This window comes from Aedes aegypti, chromosome 2 (genome assembly GCF_002204515.2).
Source record: "Aedes aegypti strain LVP_AGWG chromosome 2, AaegL5.0 Primary Assembly, whole genome shotgun sequence".
Classification (NCBI taxonomy): Eukaryota; Metazoa; Arthropoda; class Insecta; order Diptera; family Culicidae; genus Aedes; species Aedes aegypti.
The window spans coordinates 214,701,098-214,724,655 of NC_035108.1; the positions used below are offsets into that span (position 1 = coordinate 214,701,098).

The window sequence follows — 23,558 nt, forward strand, 5'->3', positions numbered from 1 at the left end:
GTGATTTGATGCAATTGTCATGCTTATGTTTATGTAATACGAATCTTGTGTAACAAGTGGTGTACTCGACGGAATCAATCATACAAATTTCACAGTACTTGTCAGTGCTACTTGCTTGAACCTATTGAACCCTTTTCGATCTTTGTTTGGACATGTGCCTTCGATTTTTTGTTGGACCCGTTAGTCTAAGAAGCTAACGGTGGTAATCCTTCTTGGACATCGCCTTGGAAAAAAAAACCTCTTAGAAGGTCTCGTATATGGTTACTAGCTGAGACGAGACTCGCAAAGACGGTCTTCTTTTTCTGTAATTGCTGAGTTTTTTTCTTATTCAACTTTGTGTTTATACCAGTCATGCGTAAGCCGTTCAAACCCTCACTTGAACCTCTCAGCAAAAAATGATTGCGTTTTCATCATACCGAATCAAACATACCATTTTGAGTAAAATTTCATGCCAGCAAACGTAGCAGACATTATAAATAACCAATCTTGTGTTTAGATTTATCAGCAACTTTCGAAAAAACCGCCCCGCCGACTGAAGTTTTTAATAACTGTTTATTTTGAATACAACACTTTTCACTTTTTCAGCCATAAAAACGGCGGGCTGCATTTGACTTTTGACAGCGGAATCTGGGTTGCATATGATGTTGATATTTTTCGTCTTCGCGAGTGTCTCTCAGGTTGCTAGCACCAACAAAAGGAAGGGTGAATCTTTGAATTGCTTTCAAAAATTGGGTTTCAAATCTGTCACTAAACGTGGCTGGAACTGGAAGGGCATTCAAGCCAAATGTAACAAATATGTAAAATCTCTCTATCCCTTTATTAATAGAAAATCAAAACTTTGTCTTAAGAACAAGCTTTTGATATTCAAACAAATTTTTATGCCAGCCATGTTGCAGGTATGCTGTACCAATATGGACTAGCTGCTGTAATACCTGGAAGAAAGCTCTGTAGAGAATCCAAAATAAAATTTTGAAAATGATTCTGAAGCTTCCTCCCTGGTATAACATTGGAACAAATGTCAAACTAAATAATTAATAATTTCAGGCAAAAATCGTTACAATTCTCTATTGCCACGATTAATGCGTTATATATTTAGGTGAAGTTAGGTTAAGTAAATTGAAAAGGTGTTTTTTTTCTCTTATAAACAGGTGAAATCAACTCACAACAAAAAAAATGTTAAGAAAATCTTAAATTTGTTCTACCAAATTAGGATGATAGTATTGTCTAATAACACAGAACACCTAGATATAAAAAATGAATGTAATGTTTGGAATGATACTAATAAAGAAATTTAAAAAAATGGCTATGAGTGCGTCGAGAAAGCCCGAGCAATGGTCAGTTTTTTTCCCCTATCGCGTTGCGCGTTCTTTTCTGTCGGGCAGTGCGTGGCGAAAGCCCGAGCAATCTCAGTTTGTTTTTCCTCGGGTCACGCACCCTTTTTTTCTGAGTGCTTTTATATAGCCGAGCAAACGAGTGAAGCTGAAAGTGGATTGTGGCTGCTCAGTCAAGGATGATGGATCAATTGGTGAGCTCCTTTCATGCTTTTATTTCTAATCTATGATATATGTATGACTGCACATTTAAACGTTACAGCGGTAGGACGTAAATATGCATTTCACAACAAACTATGAATGGTTCGTCACTGTGAGTGTCGGCATAAACTCTGATTCATAAATTATTTATGTTTCACATAATTATATTTTTTTCAAAACACCCCTCTCTTTTAACATTTTTTTTTGTCATTAAAAAAATAGTTCGACACTACAAGTGTAGACTTCAGGGGCCTTCCTAAGCCGAGTGGTTAGAGTCCGCGGCTACAAAGCAAAGCCATGCTGAAGGTGTCTGGGTTCGATTCCCGGTCGGTCCAGGATCTTTTCGTAATGGAAATTTCCTCGACTTCCCTGGGCATAGAGTATAATCGTACCTCTGCCACACGATATACGAATGCAAAAATGGCAACTTTGGCAAAGAAAGCTCTCAGTTAACAACTGTGGAAATGCTCATAAGAACACTAAGCTGAGAAGCATGCTCTGTCCCAGTGAGGACGTTAATGTCAAGAAGAAGAAGTATAAACTTGCGAAAGGTTCACTTTATTCAAAAAAATTTGATTGATTCGCCACTGTAAGTGTCGATATAGAAGTGTTCTATGATGTTCCAGCCAAACGATTTTTTTTATTTTCATATAAGTAAAATATAACAACACATGCTTTCGTCCTGACAGTTGTAGGTATGTTACAATTAGATATTTGTTCATCAAACTTCGAATGGTTCGTCACTTCAAGTGTCGACATTGTTTTCCTCTACATTGCAATTGTTCATATCAATTTACCATGGTCTAATCGCTTATCAAAGTGAATCCTGTGACCCAACGATCCTCCCTACTAACAAAAATCCCTCCCAGTAACCTTGGTTGAGATGCAGAGGAAAATACGGCCTTCAAATAGCAACCATTCTTTCCCCCAATCCCACCTGATTGCAAGGTCGTAGCCGGCACCGTTATTGATCCTGTATAAATACCCAAGTAACCAAATAGCACTTCAATTCGCCCTCCGTGCTAATATAGGGCATTCATAGAGCTGACATGCCTTATATTAGTCGTATAACAGCCCTATAAGCCCAAAAATGCGAATTAGTGGGCTAGTGGTTACTTGGGTAGAGGAACTGAATTATGCACACTGGTCAATCCTTGCCGAGCTTCTAGATGATTCTTTGTGCATTTTCACTGACTTCGGTCAATCACGGAATAGCAACCATTGATATGTGTAGTCTATCTATGCTAAGCAAAGCTAACAGATCTTTTCATGATGGCTATGTTTTCTTTGGATGCAATGGTATGGTATGACATTTCTATGAATCTTTGATTTTTCTTTACTTTGCCTTTTAAAAGTTCAAAGTGTTACCTCGTAATAACTCTAAAAATTCATTTAATCTGTCAAATATTATACTGCAATATTTCGCTGAAATTTTTACTACAAATTCATCTGCGAATTCCTTCATACAGTTTTAAAAAACATTTTAGATAACTCAAATAATTCCAAAATATCCAATATTATACAAAAATTATCTACGAAAAGTGTTTTTGAAACGTCTCTTGCCTTAGAATCTTCAGAGGAAACTTGTTGCAAAGCCCCAGGAATACAGTAAAGAAATCTATGGAGAAACATAAGGAAGGTTGAAGTGATTTATTACGATTTTAATGAAGAAATTTGTAAGGATTTTTCTTAGAGCATTTGTTTATAACTAGTGTTATCAATTACATAATTTAACAAAAATGCCATTTTTGCGTGTCTCAAGGGTCAAATTATGTGTCCTCGCTAAATCTGATGCCGTTCAATTTAAAATATGATTCATCAAACTTTTTTTGTTATCTAATCCACAAAACATGCAAAATAGGACATTAAATTTCATTACAGATGTACAAAACTTGCTAGTGATGGTATCAGAAATCATTTCGTGATGTACTATGTTTGGTTAATTAACGAGGCGGTCATCATAAGTGTGACTGACACGGAGGTTACTTTTCGAATGTCGTCGCTTTATTCAACATTGCCTAAATCAGACTTAAGTGTTATACAGTTTGTGCTTAAGGCGATAGAGAATGAGAGAGAGAGAGTGTAAGAGAGAATTCGGAGGTGCCTGGTAACCAAATTATTAAATATTTATTGCAGTTGACAACTGTCGAGAACTGCTGATAATGGTGTAATTTGAGATGGGTTATACTTGTATCTGGGATTGCATCGTTGGCGGTTGCAACATTAGGGTGGGGCTTATTTCCAAAAATCTTTCGTAGTCAGGATTTACAAAGTGGAAAACGATCATCGGTCCCAAAATAACATCCTGTGAAAAAATGAGTATTTTTGGTGAATTTTTAGAGGTGGCGCAAAGGGCGTATGTGCAGTTTTCCCATTTTAGTGAACTCTAAAAAATTTTGGTATGCTTTTCAGCTTTTCACCTCAGAATTGCGATATCTCCACTCCTTTAGATGATATTTGACGAAATATATTTTATGCATGCGATTTTTGGCCCTTGAATAGGTTGCAATGACTGATTACTATGAACCCGAATAAGAATAGCTGGGGAGGATTCCTATGCTTGTAGAATGGAGCAAAGAGCAAAGAATAATGATGGAAAGAACGAAGAACACAGAAGAATGTAAGGTGGGGTGGGTTAAACAAGAGGGAGGGTGTAACTGATGATATTATAATAGAATCAACTATGGAGCCGTGAAAATATCTCGGTTGGATGTATGAGATGTGATTATATGCAAGTTTACCACTCATTTAGTATTTTAGAATGTCCGTTTGATATAACTCCAGCAATTGCTTTTATAATCTGAAAGAAATTACAGAGGGGCCCAAATCCATACAGGCTCAAAATACGTACACTTCATACAAATAGAAGGAGTTTTGTATAAAGTGGAAGGGTTTAGATTCATTTCTTAAGTGTTCGGATTTTGATTCCACACGATATATCCTTATTAGGTAAATCCATAAACGATTTTTGCTTTCCAGCAATAACACTTTTTGTTAGAATTTCCACAGGAATTTCTGGATTATGATGCCATTTCAGCAATTAATTGCGTTTGGGGTTCCAATACTTCACTTTCGGCACAACACCTTCAACATAACTTCGGACAAACGAAAATGCAGATGAAGTTCAATACATCGTTCTACATCTGCATTTGAAATCGATGTGTATAAACAACAGCAGAAGGAAAAAAAATCGGTAGTCAAAATTCAAATTAGTGCACGAGCTTCTATAGGGTGCAAGAGCTAAAGCACTTCAGGTTGAAAACCTCTCAAATAAAACCAAAATTGAGTCGTCACAGTTCTGAAACATATTTATTAGGACAGAGCTACATGAAGGAATTTTCACAGGATGTCCAATGTATATATAAATAATTATATAAATTAGTTATGAATCTAATAGATACTGCGTGAGGCTGAATTTCCAGGATGTAAATTTCGCAACGGTCCCTTTCGATATGTTGCTATCATCATTCAGAAAAAAAAAACAACCAAAGGATTATTGAACTAAAGCAGTAAAGTGACGTGCATTTATCTATATCTACCAGGAGAATAATGATGAAACTTCGCATGGAATTAAGGACATTTTAGCCGTTATTGAAATTTTTCCATAAAGTCCAATAAAGTTGCAATAAGTTCTAATAAAATCGTATACATGGGTTGAAAACTAGAGATGGTTAAAAAATTGGTGCTCTTCCCCTACTTGAAGAAAAATTGCTCGAAATATTTCTGAAGTAGGTAATATTAAATAGAAGTCAAGGGGTCGGACCTGGTGTAGTGGCTAGAACACACACCTTTCACGCTGAGGATCTGGAATCAAATCCCATCCCCGAGAAAAAAAATGAAAAAAATGAAGTCAATAAATATAATCATCGTTTTCTAGATTCCTCAGTCACCCTCCCACCTGTTTAACTCACCCCACCTTACATTCTTCTGTGTTCTTTGTTCTTTCTCTTATTCTTCTTTGCTCTTTGTTCCATTCTACTAGCATAGGAATTCTCCCCAGCTATTCATATGCTTATTCGGGTTCATATCAATCAGCCAGCGTAACCTATTCAAGGGCCAAAAATCGCATGCATAAAATATATTTCGTCAAATATCATCTAAAGGAGTGGAGATATCGCAATTTTGAGATGATTTTTTGTCCTTAAGGGACTTAAAATCACCAAAACAAGCTGAAAAGCATACCAAAATTTTTCAGAGTTCACTAAAATGGGAAAACTGCACATACGCCCTTTGCGCCACCTCTAAACCTTCACCAAAAATTCTCATTTTTTCACAGGATGTTATTTTGGGACCGATGATCATTTTCCACTTTGTAAATCCTGACTACGAAAGAATATCAGGCATAAAGCAATATCACACCATAAATTAGGGTCACATGTGAAAATGATGTAAAATATGAAAGTGAAAGTGATATTATCATTTTTGAATTATCATATAAAATGCGCTGCAATCAGGTAAGAAGTACAGAGTATTGCATTATTGATCCTCGCGTCACGTTTTTGGTTGATATTCACTATTAGTACTTGCTGAGGTTTTCATTTAGATGATCTTCGCAGAACTTTAAAACATTCACATTGGACAAGGATTTCGTACCCAGTCAATTACGTACATTTTTAAGAGTTTTTTTTTAGAGAAAAATAAGAAGTCTATTACAAACTTCTTCTATCCCCAAAACCAGAGCATACACTCAATCAGAATCTTGCTTCTCAAATAGCCCACGTGCTTTATATGAACGATTCCCGGAAGGAATAATAATAATAATAATCCACTTACCATGTAGACTGTCCTGTCGCCCAGCTCGTGTCCACTTTCTTGCACTTTAATCAAGTAAACGTAGTGGGTTGGTTTTGCATGCGGTGCATTTCGTCCCAAACCAGGATTTCGATCGTGGGAAGACAAATGGTCAGTATGATAGTTTTCATTTCTACTGCCGGAAATGTTTTCATAACGATTTTGCAAGCTCGAGTCACTTCTGGCAATGCTTCGCTTCGATCGTTGTAGGTGGCCATAGCTACTATCTCTGTTTCCGGGACGTTTAGCCTTTGGGTCATACTGGTGTATTCCATTGCTGGTATTTGAAGATGTGCTCGATTTGGGAGGCTTTTGCAGCTGATCTCGGTTGATTTCTATTACCAGGCTAGTGCTATCTCGGCAAATCAGTTGGATACTGAAGTCCAGTTCGGAATTTTGTACAAGTTCCGATTCGAGCTCTATCTTGCCTTCTGAGCACAGTTTGTAGCATAACCCCAAGGACTGTAGAAGAAAAGAAAGGAATAAAAGAGTTTATTTATTTATTTATATATTTATTTATTTATTCTTCGTCTTCGGCCTTAGCCGTACAGACTGTACGCTATTTTAAACTATAAGAATATCCTATTAACAAACACATTTTTACTTATATCAAAGTCAAACAGATGAAATATAGTGTTGAAAGCACGAATACAAACATAAAATGGATTATTAAACCCGTAAGTCGTCCTACTAACTGGGAGAACCAATGCATTATGGCTTCGGAGGATGCGAGAAGGGACATTTATATTGAGACTATTAAGTAGGGCTGGAGTCAATGCTGAACCGATTTTATAGGAAAAACAAATAGGAGTATGACATCGAGTGAAGGTGATTTCTTTGCACTTTTTTATATTGACGAACATTCCATTTTCTCGGCACCAGTCCATAAGTTGATCGACATCATTTTGCAAGGCTGTACAGTCTAAGGCGGAAGCGATAATCCGGAACATTTTGAGGTCATCGGCAAAGAATAATTTCCCTGAAGACACTCGGTCCGCTAGATCGTTGATAACCAGGACGAATATTAGAGGACCAAGCACACTCCCTTGTGGAACTCCGGAAGGGATGAAGAAATGATTCGAAACTTGCTGGTTGAGGTGAAATATCTCGGAATCCAAAGATGGCCGTCACAATGGCCGACTTGTGCCCCTACTCACGTTTTCAAAGGCACTAAACTGGAGAAATAGTTGGCAAACGTTTCTGATCTTCTTATTTTAAGCTTTCTGCTAGTGCACAAAGCCAAAATAAAAAGTTCACTGTAGTTGGATGTGTTCTTCGCGAGATTTGTGCCTTTGAAGTTGCAGTGCAATCTTAGAAGATGATTCCAAACTGTTTCACCTTAACTTGGACAAACGCTTTACGGCCTGTGAGATAAGAATTAAGTCAGTCAGTGATCCAATTCGGGAAGCAGTTTTTCAATGAGAAGGTTATGCGGAAACAGGCCAAAGGCCTTAGAAAAGTCCACGTACACAGAGTCAACTTGGCATCATGATTCCACTGCAGGAAACAGAGTGTTGACATATTCCATCAAATTTGTCGTTGTTGACCGATTTTCGACGAAGCCATGCTGGAATTCGCTGATAAAGGGTTTTGCGGCATTGTATAAATATCTACGAACACCAGTCTCGAACACTTTACCAAGGCAGCAAAGTATCGAAATGCCCCTGTAATTCTCGACTTGATTGATGGATCCTCTTGAATTGCTATCATTCTTGCAATTTTCCACATAGCCGGGAATGTACCCTCTATTTAAGAGCGATTGAAGATCAGCGCTATTGGAATGACCAGCTCGTGTGCACAACTCTTGAAAAACGATGGTGGTAGTCCGTCTACCCCTGGTCCCTTGGATGCATCGAGACAGTGGAGTAGTTCTAAGACTTCCCCGGCAGAGAACCGGAAATCCGGCAAGTTGATGTCATATGATGGAAGATGGTGGAATCTGGCAGCTGGAGAAGAATCTCGAAACACGCTTTGAAAAAAGTTGGCAATTAGGTTTGCCGTTCTTTGGCTGAACTTGCTGTTTGTCCGTTGTATTCGACGTTGCATGGAGTGCGTTTAGATGACTTCTGTGCTCGGACGAATGACCAAAACGAGGATGGATTCTACTTTTGCTGTGTGATGATCGACGATAAGCTTACCTTCGGTAGCCATGTCGATTATGCCTGCAAGAGAGCCTCCACAGCTATTGTGGCACTGTCCCGGATGATGTCCAATAGCTCTGCGGTGTACGCCAGTAAGCGTAAGCTTCTGGCCAGTGTCGCTTCGTCCATACTGAGGTATGGTGGCCCGGCTTGGGGCACGGCTTTGAGTACCGATAGCTACCGTAGCAAGCTAGAGAGTACTTATAGGCTAATGTGCCTAAGAATTGCGAGCGCGTACCGTACCGTGTAACACGATGCACTCTGCGTCATCACCGGTATGGTGCCTATTGGTATCCTTATCATGGAAGACATAGAGTGCTTCGAAAGGCACGGCACAAGAGGCATACGCAGGACTGCCAGACTGGCCTCCATGGTCAAATGGCAGCGTGCGTGGGAAAGTTCCACCAAGGGAGTGTGGACTCACAGGTGGATTCCGAGGTTAGATATCTGGGTCAATAGGCGCCATGGGGAACTAACATTCCACCTGACACAGGTCCTTTCGGGCCATGGTTGCTTTAGACGGTATCTATACCGTTTCGGTCATGCGGGTTCTCCCGACTGTCCAGTTTGTGCAGGTTTAGAGGAAACGGCGGAACACGTTTTGTTCGTGTGCCCGCGTTTCCGCACAATGCGTGGCCGCATGTTTGCCACATGCGGTCGGGACACGACTCCGGACAATTTGGTCCAAAGGATGTGTGACGACGAGTTTGGCTGGAATGCCGTTTCATCGGCTATCACCCACATCGTTTCGGAACTCCAAAGGAGGTGGCGAGTGGACTCGAGGAGTAACTAGTGCAGACGCTAAACAACAGGTGGTCCAAGGGACAAAATGTTGAAAGCCAAAACGTCGAATGCCAAAATGTCGAATGCCAAAATGTCGAATCCTAAAACGTCGAAAGGGACAAAACGTCGAAGGGACAAAACGTCGAAAGCAGTCATTTTGGATAACTAGTGTTGCTAAGGAAAAAACGGTTGCGATGCGGACGGCGTTGGAAACAGCAAAATTTACAATTTTCATCGCAGTATGCATGGAATTTTTTTCAGAAAAATGTCACTCTTACATCAATTTCAGACGAGGACAGAAGAACTTTGTGAAGCAAATTGAATTTGAAGTACAGAAGTGACCAAATCAACCAAGTCAACCATGATGTTGAGGGTATAGGTTCGTGGGTTAAGTTGTATTTTCAGCAACGGATCATGTTCCTTTTCTTTCCCTATGAACATCCTTTTTCAACTCTTCTTCTAGTCTTTTGCTTCCGATAAAAGCGTTCAACGGTTACATTCAGGGGCCTATTTTGTAAATCGAGCAGATTCATGTGACTCGTCTGTATTCATTGTCGATCAAAGCAAGCATGCATATTTCAAATGTCACCCGTCGACTCTCATAGTAATCCAGTCACATAGAGTGACAACTGTCGAAAAACTCGAGTGACAGAGCTGAGTCGAGCAAATTTTTCGGTCGACAGTGTCTCCATTCGAGTCATTTTGATCGACTCGACTTATAAAATAGGGCCCTAAGAATCCAATTCGCGCGCCTTGTTTCACTAAAATAAAGTAATTTTATTGAGGGCCCTATTTTATAAGTCGAGTCGATCAAAATGACTCGAATGGAGACACTGTCGACCGAAAAATTTGCTCGACTCAGCTCTGTCACTCGAGTTTTTCGACAGTTGTCACTCTATGTGACTGGATTACTATGAGAGTCGACGGGTGACATTTGAAATATGCATGCTTGCTTTGATCGACAATGAATACAGACGAGTCACATGAATCTGCTCGATTTACAAAATAGGCCCCTTACTGACTACTGGTATTGCTGTTGTTCAAACTGATCAGTTTCGTCTATCTTCGAGTTCCGTAAATGTGACATCATTAGTTTAGTGTTTGTAGTTCATGTTGTTTAGTATATAAATTAATATACAACATTTTGTGTGAAGTGGGATGATATTACCAAACATGATAATTTCAATAACCTAATTTCATTTGCATGTTTAACTATTTCAATGTGTTGTAAACTAATTACTAACAACTAACACATAATTTTATACAATTAGTAAATTCTTTATTCTTTTAAAACTTACTCATTCTTTTGTCGAATAAGTACAACTGAATCGATTATCTGTTCAGAAACTGCTTATTATTTTCCAAAACATGATTATCTTTTCTGAAACTTTGGGATCACATATATAGAAGTCAGGATCTACATCAAGTTTCCTTTATGAATCACTGACTTAAGTTTAGACGTTGTTTTTTTTTGTGTAGAGAATTTATACAATTTTATAATTTAAGCGATAGTGAGACAGTACCAAAATAGAAAGAACAATACAAGTATCAATTGGAAAAATAATGAAAACCGAATACGATAAAATTAATTTAATTAGGGTTAATTGATATTTTTATTTCAAAACACTCTAAATTTTTGACTAATATTAACACTTTGATAAGACACTCTAACACATGTTTTGTAACTTGATTATTTAAACTTAGATATTGTTTAAATCATGAATTTCAACAATTTCGCCAAGTCTTGGTAATTTTCAATTTGACTTTTTGATATACCATCCAATACCAACTAAAAATTACGGTACCACGGTAATAACATAGGAAAAAAATTTGTCACTGCCTTAACTGTTCAAAACACTGTTTAATTTTTGCATTTTTGTGATTTTCTTCATATTCTTTCATATCCTTGAATAGATTGATGTTTTGTCAGACACAGACTTTTTTGTCTGTTCCATGTTTTATCCCTCCGACGTTTTTTTCTTTCGACGTTTTGGCATTCGACATTTTGGCATTCGACGTTTTGTCCCTTCGACGTTTTGTCCTTTCGACGTTTTGGCATTTGACGTTTTGGCATTCGACATTTTGTCTTTCGACGTTTTGTCACCCAACCGTGCAGGTTGTAGGACAAAAGGTCGAAGGACAGAAGGTCGAATGACAAAAGGTCGAAGGACAAAAGGTCGAAGGACAAAAGGTCGAATTGACAAAAGGTCGAATGGACAAAAGGTCGAATGGACAAAAGGTCGAATGGACAAAAGGTCGAATGGACAAAAGGTCGAATGGAAAAAAAAGGTCGAATGGACAAAAGGTCGAGTGGACGAAAGGTCCAAATTTTACCGTTGAAAGGATTATCGTACACTCAGTTGCTAACATTTTCATAACAAATTCCTCCCTTCTCATCTGAAGTTTTTACTTCTTTCAAATGATAACTGTTCATCAGAACTATCGTTTGTCCTTCTTTGAAACATTGGCTGTTCTTATGGAGTTTTACATTATTGTGATTTTCTACTATTGTAGACACTTGTATCGACGATTATTCCTTCTCTTATACATTGAGTGTTCTTCATAGATTTCACTTTTACATCTTGCCTGTATTTTTTTTTTTCAATTGAAATGTTGCCTTCTTATAAATATCGGCTGTTCTTCATGCTTTACAGTGTTTATGAGCATTTCAATAGCATTTCTAACAAAGGATTTTCCCTCTTTTGAAGTTTTGCTGTTTTAGGGCTATGCATTAGAGTTTTATCTGACTGTTGGTTTCGACTGATTTACCATTTTGCATAGAGCCTCTTTAGAAAAAGATACCGCTATTTTTACCTTTTGGAGGAAACAGTTTGTCACCATTAAACTCTCAAAAGCGCGCCCCTTAATCAGGTTCGGCCACTATGCTGGTTAAATGATACTGATTTTGACCATGCATCGGTACTCTAGCTTATCAAATTATTGCTTCTACTTATAAGCTTCAAGGTCGTTTTTTGAATCTGTGAACAGGTTCCATCGAATGAGACATTTAGATTCCTTGAAACAAGAAGCTTATTTTAGAAGTTAGGAGGGCTGCTACTCCACTGATTCGGAATCGTTTCCCTCCTAGATATCGAAAGATAAACTCTTGAACTCGGAAAGAACTTGTCTCATGAGTTGAAACCAACCTCAGATGCTGATTGAGCCATTTTTTCACTTCGACCTCCTCATCATCTAGGACAAATAGGTGGGTCTTAGTGACTTGTTACTCTCTTATACTCTTCCGACTGTAACTTATAAGTATTTACAAGAACAGATACAACAAGAGTATAATATGGTAGATCTTACCTCGTAACGCACCTCGAAAAGGTGATCTACCCGCGTTACGGGTCATACTAGCATTTACTGAGAGCTTTTCTGATAATTTGATCATTTTTGCATTTGTGCATCATGCTTTTTATTAGGAGGTGATCTGCAACCCGAACCGGTAGAAGATAATTTAAAGAATGCGCACCACCGACGACCTGAAATCTACCCATGGAATGGAGGTTTACAGAAAACACATACATTACTCTTGGACTCAGACTCATTTCTCTTCCGAGCCACCTGATGGGTTTACTACGAGGAGAGGCTATTTCATATAGCACTTTAACATACGCAGCAGAAAAAGCCTAGGCGAAAAGCTTCTCCTAGCCGCCTTGAACATTGTTACAGGGAACCAGTCTCGGCAGAGCGAACCCTCTGCTCTGCAGTCTATTCATGGCGGTACGCCATAGGTGATATAATTTGAGTATAATCTGAATGACAGCCGCAGTTACTGCATTTCAGCACTCGGCATCCCAACACATAGCACATAGAGTGGCATACACTTTGATGCACTTAGAGTTATATAATTACCAGAAGAACATAAATGAACTAACAAGTCTCCAACCAAACCGCCTGTTCACAAAAATTCTGAAAGCGCGAGCTAGGGGAGATTCAACACATGCACTGCTCGGTGCTACGCTCGCCATCGGTATCGAAGTTGTAAAACAACTGCTCAGTAACGAAGAGTCTCTACAGCTATTTTTACCTTATTATGCAGGTGTCTAGATGATCTACATGATACGGTCGAATACGCGCGATCCGGAAGCTACAATTTCGTTTATTGTTTTATAATTTTGTCTTCACATCAACCCCACACTCCCGAACCTCTGTCCGAAGTCTGTTGAGCAGATTAGGGGTCATGCACAAATTATGTCACACTCCGAGGGGGGGGAGGGGGTCAAGCCAAGCGTGACAAGCCTTACAAATATTTCAGAGGACTCATACAAAAAACGTGACAAAGGGGGGGGAGGGGGTCAAAAAAGTTGAAATTTAACGTGACATAATTTGTGTACCATCCCTTATTCCCCCATTGCTTAGAAGAAAAAAAAAAGATGGATTCTACTTCAAGTTGGATTGGATGTTGTTGACATATTCTGCATAGGTCGAAAGCAAGTCGTGTAATCAGTTTCCAGCTGGTGAAGTGCAATTCGATTTGCATTAGTTCGATCGCCAAAGAATCGATTCCGGGTTTTTCGTAACTTGTTACGCATATGACGGAGTACAGCTTTCCACCAAGGTTTACAATTGACGATGGCTGGAGCAAGCCGACAATGAGGCACGCATTCATCGAATATGCCGTGCAAAATATTGTAGACAACTGCCCCGTGGAATTATACAACTTTATTTTTCTCCCATACTGAGCTGGCCCAGTCTAATGTATATTCATTTATATTTACATGATGCTGTAACAACACAAGAATTTGATTTATTATTACAGAACACTTCAGTTTACATCACATTGAAAATTAAATATTTTTTACTGTGTACACAGTACATGTAAAATTACATTTTTTGTTCAATACATCTTCAAGGACACGTTTTTGTGTCGTTCCATCACTTACATCATGTGTCATTCATTCATAACCAGAATTACGTCTAGAGTAATTTTCATTATTTTCAAGAGTGTAGGTATTAGTATTGTCTTACTGCGTTCTTTGGAGGAATGATTTTGGAGTGTGACAGTATATGTTGTTGCGTTGGGTAGAGACCCCAGTTCTTGTGTAGGTTGTAGGCACGCTGGCTCGATCCTCAACTTATTCGGGGACTCTAAATGGACTCGCCCTGACGAGTCTCAACCGGGAAAATTTGACCTTGTCTTGCGGTCTCCTAACGGAGTGGTGCTAAAGCCGCATGATTTCCCCCCGGATCGATCAGTGTCGGCTACAAACCATATCGCAAAGCGCTTGGATGGCGTTGGTGTAAGCGATGTAACTAGCTGGAATGGAGTTTGATCGAAGGTATATAGCGACGATGATGAGTGATCGATTGGCAAGTTTGATGCGAACTACCATCTGTTCGAGTTGACCGCAATCACTTAGTTCAAGTGCACTACATTGAAGAGCAGTCTTGACAGCGATTAGTACACCCCTCGAAAACACGCTTGTTGCCGTGCTACGATCGCATCTATAGATGTTATATTCAGAGGAGATTTCGCTATCGGCGATGTCCTGCCGAAGCCATGTTTCGGTGAAGACGATGACATCGTAGTCACAACTGCTTAGCATAAGGCGAAGCGTATTGGTTTTAGTACGAATTCCCCTAACGTTTTGGTAGTATACGCTCAGAAAGCGATCGATTGGCGTTGATTGTCTGTTTACGGGAATAGTAGCTAATCCCCGCTGGTGACCAGAATGATGCTGTGTTGCGCACTGTTCGTCAGAATGGTGTTTTTCCAAGGAATGTTGCGTGCAGTCAGGTGTTCCGTCATTTGCATCAGCAACATCGAAATGTGTTCTGTGGGCAGGCAGGCAGATGAAGGGATGAGCAATTTGAATACTTGCCTGCGGTTGGAGTTTGGAAGACGCTTCCCCTTTCCACGAAAACAGGACCGCAGGAACTGATCCAGTGATGAGAGAAACATGATTGATGGGTACTGTTGGAAGGCTCGACTGTTTTGGGTGGAACAGGGTCTTCCCCATGGCTCCCCATGTACGAATATGTTACAAAAGATCGAAGGTACTAAGAATACCGTAAGGGGTCATGCACGAATGATGTCACGCTTTAGGGGGGGGGGGGGGGAGGGGGGTCAAGCCAAGCGTGACAACCCTTACAAAATTTTCGGAGGACCCATACCCAAAGCGCGACAAAGGGACAAAGGGTGGTCGAAAAAGTTGAAATTTAGCGTGACATAATTTGTGTACCATCCCTAAAATCTGGTGATATTAGTCAATGTTTCACATGATTTTATTTCTTACAATTCAAGGCAATCATTTGAGAATACTTTATATAACAGGTCTGGTACACAGTTCGAACGAAATGTGTAAATTTCTGAGACATATAATGCACATAATTGGAGCGTGGAATATCATGGATATTTACATGATATGTCATGTAAACTTCAATTATATGTCATGTAATTTAGCAGGATTCTGAGTGATTACATGACATATAACACATTTTTACATGATTTCAAACTGAAATTTACATGACGTCATGTTTACATCGCATAAATGAAGTTTACATGACGTGTAATCTTCATTATTTTTAACTGTGTAGCGACCAGACAACAAAACAAGGACTATTCTTTTTATAAAGAAGACACTAGGGTGGTTTTAAAAATTGGTTTTTGCTCCTCATCGCTCATCCGATTCTATATGTAACTACGCTAACGCTAACCGCTCGTCCGATTCTATATGAAATTCTGAGTGTACTCCCTAAATTAGAGCTCATTTGAATAAAAATTGAGGCTGCACAAGCTCTTCAAAGTTTATATGGAAATAACTATGGGAAAAGCATGCAATTTATTTAATCAATCATAAGTGTTTACCCATGTGCTCTTGAGGGTTAGTCTGTCAGCTACAACTTTGCCGAAGACTGTTTTCAAATCGGTCGCCTCAGTAATTAGTAATTTATTTTTGTATAAGTTGTAAATCTTTGGCTGCAATAATTGAGCTGTTCTGCATGCATTACTGGATACATGCAGTGAAATATAGTAGCCATAATTTGTGTATGCTAACTTTCACGCCAAATGCAGCAGTTTTGCCTGTTCCAAAAATAAATAAATGTTAATGTTAAACAGATGCTTCAGTTGGCATATGTTCTTGACACAGTGTACCAATTTTAAACCGCGCGAAAATCCTGTCAAAGCTTCTAGTTATCATCTAATCAAAATAGAGTAATGATTCACATCAACGGAAACACATTTTTGTTAACGTTCAACGCTCCGTCATCGTAATCTACGCTATCATCGAAACTTCAGAAGCAGTTTTTCTGTTCAAAACTGACAATTATTTGACGAAAATGTGTTCACTGTGTTGCGGTTGGAGAATAGAATACAGTGAACACATTTTCCTGTGAATTTTCTTGATTTTGAACGAAAAAACTGCTTTTGAAAATTTCGAAAATCAATGACGGATCCTGCCCCTTAATTGACAGTTCGGATTCCGGCATGGGCATTCACCCAATCATCAAATAGAAAGAATTTGAATCGTTCCAAAAAATCTGAAGACTATTAAACTGATTTGCTCTTCCAAACATAGGGGCGGTCCATGTACTACGTAAGGCGATTTCCGCGATTTGCCATGTAAAAAATAATATTGTTAAATCGCTAAGGTCCTCAAGCGGTACAGTACATACAATAGATATATAATCACCTTGTTCAAAGGCGAGATTTCTTACGCGCCATACAACTTTTTTAATTTTCATACAAAAAATCTTACCGTTATCCTTTTGGTAGAGTAAGTGATTTTAAAAGAGAAATAAATAACGTTGCCCCCAGAGCTGTAGAACAGTCCTCATCGAGGTATTTTTGACTTGTTGAATTAAAACATATGGTATGAACATAGGTAATAGTTTAAAAATTAGGTGTGATTATTTGTTGGATTACTGAACAACATTTAACCGCATTATAAAATCAAAATATGATATGCTACAGTTAGGTGCTGGCTGTGGGTTACTACTTGGGTCCTCAAGGTTCTATCACATTTCTCATAGAACCATTCGTCCGAATCCCAAACACCGGAATGCAGCAAACGCGAGCATATCTACTGTATAGGGGAAAGTGGGGCAGTTTGGCCACCTTAAGGAAAAGTCGATAAAAGTGCTGAAAATATTATGAATTTTTCGAATGTTTGCATGATTTCCAACAATTTTTAGATGAACACACTAGATCCGCATGATTTCCTTTGTCTTATGAAGTTCACGGATGAATGATTGATTTTTCAAAATTTGTCATTTTTTGAGTCGATTTTTATCTGATGGGGTGATATGAGCACCCCATTTTTGATTGCAAAATAATCTCATATAATCTAAAAATTCAATTATTTTGTTACTACCCCTGAAAATTATTAGTATTTATAAACACTTCGTGCAAGAAGATATAATTTTTAAGGAACATTCTAACAGTCAAACATCATTATTCTGAAATGATGAAATTCAAAAGAGCCATTCGGGGCAATATGGGCAGTTTTTTCAAACATTATTTATTTATTTTTATTTGAGTTTCGAACACTGACTTATAACATGCCTATTGCTTTATTTCCTAATCAGCTTTGGGGTTGCATGTTATTTCAGATGAAATTTACAGAATTTATGCAGTTTTCAAGGGGTGCTCATTCCACCCCATTGGCCAAACCGCCTCGAATACCCCTAAATGCAAGCTGATGTAAATGAAATACCGATTTTGCTTGCTTACCCCAAAATTGGATTATGGCAGCTTGGTTCTGTTGACTCAGTGTTTATTGAAACCAATATATACACACTCCGATAAAATCATGTGATTTTACGTCTTTTGGATGCACATAAAAGAAGCGAGCCGTATGACATAAATTTATGTAACATTTCAGATACCATAGCGTCTGATTCGGAAAATGCCGATCATAGTGACATCGTTTTCGTGTCCTTTAACGTGTAAAATACATTTTTTTGTTCAATACATCTTCAAGTACACATTTTTGTGTCGTTTTATCATTTACATCATGTGTCATTCAGTCATACTGTGAATTACGTCCACAGTAATTTTCATTATTTTTAAGAGTGTACAATATTGACATTTTTTGCTTAATGGAAGTCAAGTCATGTATACCCTTCCATTAACTTCTTTTTGCGGTACATGTGGTACATGTTTCAAAAAAATCCACTTAATTAATCAGTGACGATCCGATGGGTCAACATATGAGAATAACTCATCACATTCCCTGTTATCCCCAATCAATCAGAAGTACGCCACTAGCAATGGTGTGTTCTGGTAGAGACCATTAATTAAAAACGTAGAAGGGTTTCGGTTAACATGGGTCGGAGTTCAGTCGTGGGTTTTTCACCCACAAGTCTCTGGATTAAATTGTTGTCAATCTAGTGAATTAAAAATTGTTCAAACTTTTGGTTTTTCAATTGCTTGATTACTTTTAAAATCACTAACAATGTTCATTTGGCTTCAACTGGAAGTTAGACCATGCTGAGGGGCGCGGGTTTGACTCTCCCCGGTCAAAGATCTTTCCGGGTTGATTTTTTCTTTTTTTTTTCCCAAGATATAGATTATAATTTTGTGCCAAAAATGCCTTAAAAACAATCCAATAAAAGTACCATAGATTTTATTATTTGGGCCTTAATTTATAAGGAAAATTTTCCAAAATATTGTTGTAAAGATGCATTATGTCCTTGTTTTTATTGTAAAAATGTCGTTTACAATAATTATTATTTTACTTATGCCAAACAATGGAATAGATATTCTATGGTATTGTTACAATAAAACTTATTGCACTTTTATAAGGCTTTTCATCAGGTGAGAAGCAGGCTCTTCTTCTTCTTTCTGGCGTTACGTCCTCACTGGGACAAAGGCTGCTTCTCAGCTTAGTGTTCTTATGAACACTTCCACAGTTATTAACTGAGAGTTTACTGTGCCAATGACCATTTTTGCATGCGTATATCGTGTGGCAGGTACGAAGATACTCTATGCCCTGGGAAGTTGAGAAAATTTCCAACCCGAAAAGATCCTCGACCGGTGGGATTCGAACCCACGACCCTCAGCTTGGTCTTGCTGAATAGCTGCGCGTTTACCGCTACGGCTATCTGGGCAGGCTCTGTTTCATTTGAGCGGTTCCACAGAAAATGACGACTTTTTTCCCAAATTTCATTTTTATATTTTTTGATTTGGATGAAATTTTGCACATGCTTTCTTTATGCCCAAAAATGCCTTTTTGCATCATCGGCTCGCCATTTTGACTCTAGCCTTACTTTTGAGAAGGGCCTAAGAAAAAAATCCTTAATAATTTTCAAAAAATTATAACTTAGAAACGGTTTGTCCGATCAGTTTGGTGCCTTCCGCAAAGTTTTAGGTTATTGTTGGGACTATCTGGAAAAAAATATACACTGTAAAAAAATGTTGTAATTTTTTATATATCGAAAATAAAGCTTAAAAATTAATTTTCTCAAAAATCGTATTTTTGATTTTTTTATATGTTAAAGTAGACAAAAAATGAAGTCTTTTGCACAGTGGGTCAAGATGGAGAAATCATGGACAAAAAAGTTATAATTTTTTGAAAATAGGTGAATTTTTGAAAATGGTCATAGTAAACTTTTTAAATATTTTTAAACTCGATTTTATGAAAGTACGCAAAATTTACAATAAAAGGGTATACGGAAAAATCAGGCTAACTTTTACCATTTTAAAGATACAGCGATTTTAATACAAAATTATGAGATAATTTTCAATTTTCGGTCATTATAATATAACTTAGAAACGGTTTGTCCGATCAGTTTGGAGTCTTCCTCAAAGTTTTAGGTTATTATTGGGACTATCTGGAAAAAAAAATATACACTGTAAAAAAAAACGTTGTAATTTTTTATATATCGAAAATAAAGCTTAAAAATCAATTTTCTCAAAAATCGTATTTTTGATTTTTTTTATGTGTTAAAGTAGACAAAAAATGAAGTCTTTTGCACAGTGGGTCAAGATGGAGAAATCATGGACAAAAAAGTTATGATTTTTTTAAAAAAAGGTTGATTTTTCAATATGGTCTAAATAAACTTTTTGAATGCTTTTCGACCCGATTTTTTGAAAGTACTCAAAATTTTCAACAAAAAAGGTATATGAGAAAGTTTTGCTAATTGCTACCGAAACATTTGAAAAGTTTATTATGACCATTTTCAACAAATTCACCTTTTTTTTAAATCATAACTTTTTTGTCCATGATTGAAAAATCAACCTTTTTTAAAAAAATCATAACTTTTTTGTCCATGATTTATCCATCTTGACCCACTGTGCAAAAGACTTCATTTTTTGTCTACTTCAACATATAAAAATATCAGTTTTCCCAGCAGCCTTAGATGGTACAGTGGTATTTTAGACACAAAAAAAAATATAATAAAAAAAAAAAAAAAAAAAAGTCGAGCACTCGACACTGAAGAAGTCTGTAAGTCGCAGACGAAATAGGCCTATCTGTCAAGATAAGCAACACATATTAGAGTTTAAAGGTATTTGCTCACCTTAGTGATTTTAGTATTTTATTTTTTTTTGCAAAAAGTGAAGTGTTAAAGTTCATTTGTAGTTTTTAAACATACTCTAATAATCCCTCCCAAAGTTTAATATAAAAAAGTGTAGTGAAAAAATATAATATTTTTTACACTTTGCGAGCAAATTAACTTACTGGTAAATAGGCAGCTAAGAAAATTTATTATCACAAGTTTCCTAAAAGTGTCAAATGAAAAAAGAAAAAAGTTAATGTTTTATACGCCTATGAATGATGACAGCAATTCAGTTCGGTTTGTTACTCCGTCGGAGTTCGGTTTGTTACTCCGTCGCGAGTGGACGTCTGCGTTGTTTTCTCCGCGAGTGAAGATGAATGTCTTTCCTTTGCCCGAGGGCAAAAATTTGAGATAGTGCAAAAAAAAAGTTGAAAATTTTACGAAATGAATCAGTTTTGTTTCGTTAGTGTTTTGTTCCCATACTCCTAGATGTTGAGAATGAAAATATAAATTTTAAAAGTGGCTTCCGTGTGATTTGTTTGGAAGCAATTTTGCTCCTCCATTCACTTTTTTCAAGTTTGAGTGAGAGATATGAAGACAGAGAAGAATTCGAAAGAAAATGATATGCTTGTGTGAGTCATACGACGATAGTGGTAAAGTTTGACTGTGTAGCATGGGTGTAAGAAGGCGAGCTCTCCGAAGGGCTGAGTATCCGGTGAGTTTGTTCTGATTCGCAAACATGTTATGTTTTTGTCTTTCAACATAAGGGGCCGTCCATTAATTACGCAAGACGATTTTCAGGGTTTTCACTCCCATCCCCCTATGGTAGGATTTGTTATTTTCATACAAACAAAGAATTGAATGGCACGTACGAAATTTCAAACCCCGCCCTACACCCATAAACGCTTGCGTCATTATTGGACAGCCCCATGAGCCTGTGCATGCTGTAAAATGTTTGATTTTTGTGCGCGCTGTTTTCAAGTTGCCCGTGGGAGACAGCACCTGCACACAGCGCTCAGAAAAAGTTAAACGATCCAAAAAATTTAGGGCACGTACAGACTCATGAGCCGACATTGTTCTGCAGATTTTTTTCAATGTTGGTAGAAAATAAGACAGTATTGGGGTCTAATTGTATGCAGAAATCATTTTCATTTTATGGAAGAGATGGATATCGGCAGCTTGTGGACCTGGACTGTATGTGTGGTGGAGGTGATGGATTACGATGTATTGTAATGCAAAGATGATGCATCGGTGGTTGAAAACTTATAAGAACTGACACGGGAGACCGTGTTGTTTTCTCTATCTTTTGTCTCGCTCTAACAATTTTCATCAAAACTTTGCAGAAGCAAATATTGAGTTTTAGTTAACCGATGAAACTGCAAATGTAATGGGTTGAACACTACTTATATAGTGTTATATAATATTTTTGCACATCGACATATGGAGATTTGCTTCTTGACGTCCCGTGTGGACTTATATGTCAAATTCCAATTGTTCATCGCACAATGGACCAATGCACGAGTTCACTATTTGACGTTTTAGCGGTGCCGTGTTATTTATGTGACCATGGAAACCAGTGAATTCGGCACCGCTCAAACGTCATATTAGTGGACTCGTGCATTGATCCATACGCTGTTTCGTTGCTTTCTGTTGTGTGTGTTTTTTTGTGTATATTAGAATACCAAATACTAGATCTTAGTATTCGTAGGTTTTTATGGAAACATAATGATTTTTTCCTTCTGGTCAAAAACTTACACGAACTTATAGGGTTGCCGACCAATTTCCGACAGCAGATTATCAACTACACGTATGGCAGCATTTATCGAAGAATTGTTTATATTTATTTGTTTTATATTATATTGTATTGTATTATATAACATATTATATAGTGGCTCATTCATAAATTTGATAACGCTGAAGGGGGTGAGTGAGTGTCCTTAAGATGTTACAGCTCATACGAAATTCGAAAAATATTCATACAAAATGCATTACGAGGGGGTGGGTGGGCGTCAAAGATGACCATTTTTTGCGTTGTGAAATTTATGAATGAGCCCTTATATTATATTACATTGTATTACAATCAATTATCCCCTACACGATGCTTCGTATCTTAATATCGAGTTAGAGAACCAGAGCAAAAGTTAGTTTTGATGGCTAACTCGATAATCCTTTGGATCGCAGTAGCACTGGTTCTATGTTCTGTAACTTGATGGTCCCTTCAATATCGAGCTATGGAGAGTTTACTGTAGATTCTATTATATTATGTTATGTCATATCATATTATAAAAGCGGCTGACAAAATCGGATCTTTACAGTATATTAAATTGCATACATGTTTTTCTCACTCTTTGGATAAAAGTAAACAAGGTAAAAGTTATGTTGTCACATAGTAAACTCTACGCTAGTCTGTGCAAAGGTCTCCACAAAAATTTATATGTGTTTTAATTGTTTTTAACTTTTTCAGTGAATTTCAGCAATTTTCTGTCAAACGTTAAGTCAGGATCCTAGATGATGTACAGAACGAGCAAATCATTCAAATCTGTTAATCTGTTGTCAATTATTATTATTATATTTTTTAGTTATCCCGGGGAGAATGAAACTGTTTAATATGATGTTTGAAATTTCACGTCCTTCATCTAATTCAATCTGACTATAAAATCAAATAGTGACAAACAAACATTATTTCATTGTATTGATACAAATTGTAGTGTGTTGATGTGTAATTTATATATGTTATTTTATTTCTGTACATTATTGCAAAATTATTATATTTTTTTACTTTATATTGTTTAATTATTTTATACTATGTACTGTTTTATTTCACATTTATTGAATTACATTATATTACAGCATATTTTGTTTACTA

The 23,558-nt window shown here is 37.4% G+C and overlaps 1 protein-coding gene across 6 annotated transcripts in view; it reads right to left on the reverse strand.

Moving 5' to 3' along the window:
- Positions 1-23,558, reverse strand: part of LOC5574477 (tyrosine-protein kinase receptor torso) — a 198,415-nt gene that overhangs the window by 134,365 nt on the left and 40,492 nt on the right. For all 6 annotated transcript variants that reach the window (XM_021843939.1, XM_021843940.1, XM_021843938.1 and 3 more), the window contains one exon: positions 6,306-6,785. In XM_021843939.1, the coding sequence (XP_021699631.1) occupies positions 6,306-6,785 (480 nt within the window). The remainder of the gene's footprint in view (positions 1-6,305; positions 6,786-23,558) is intronic.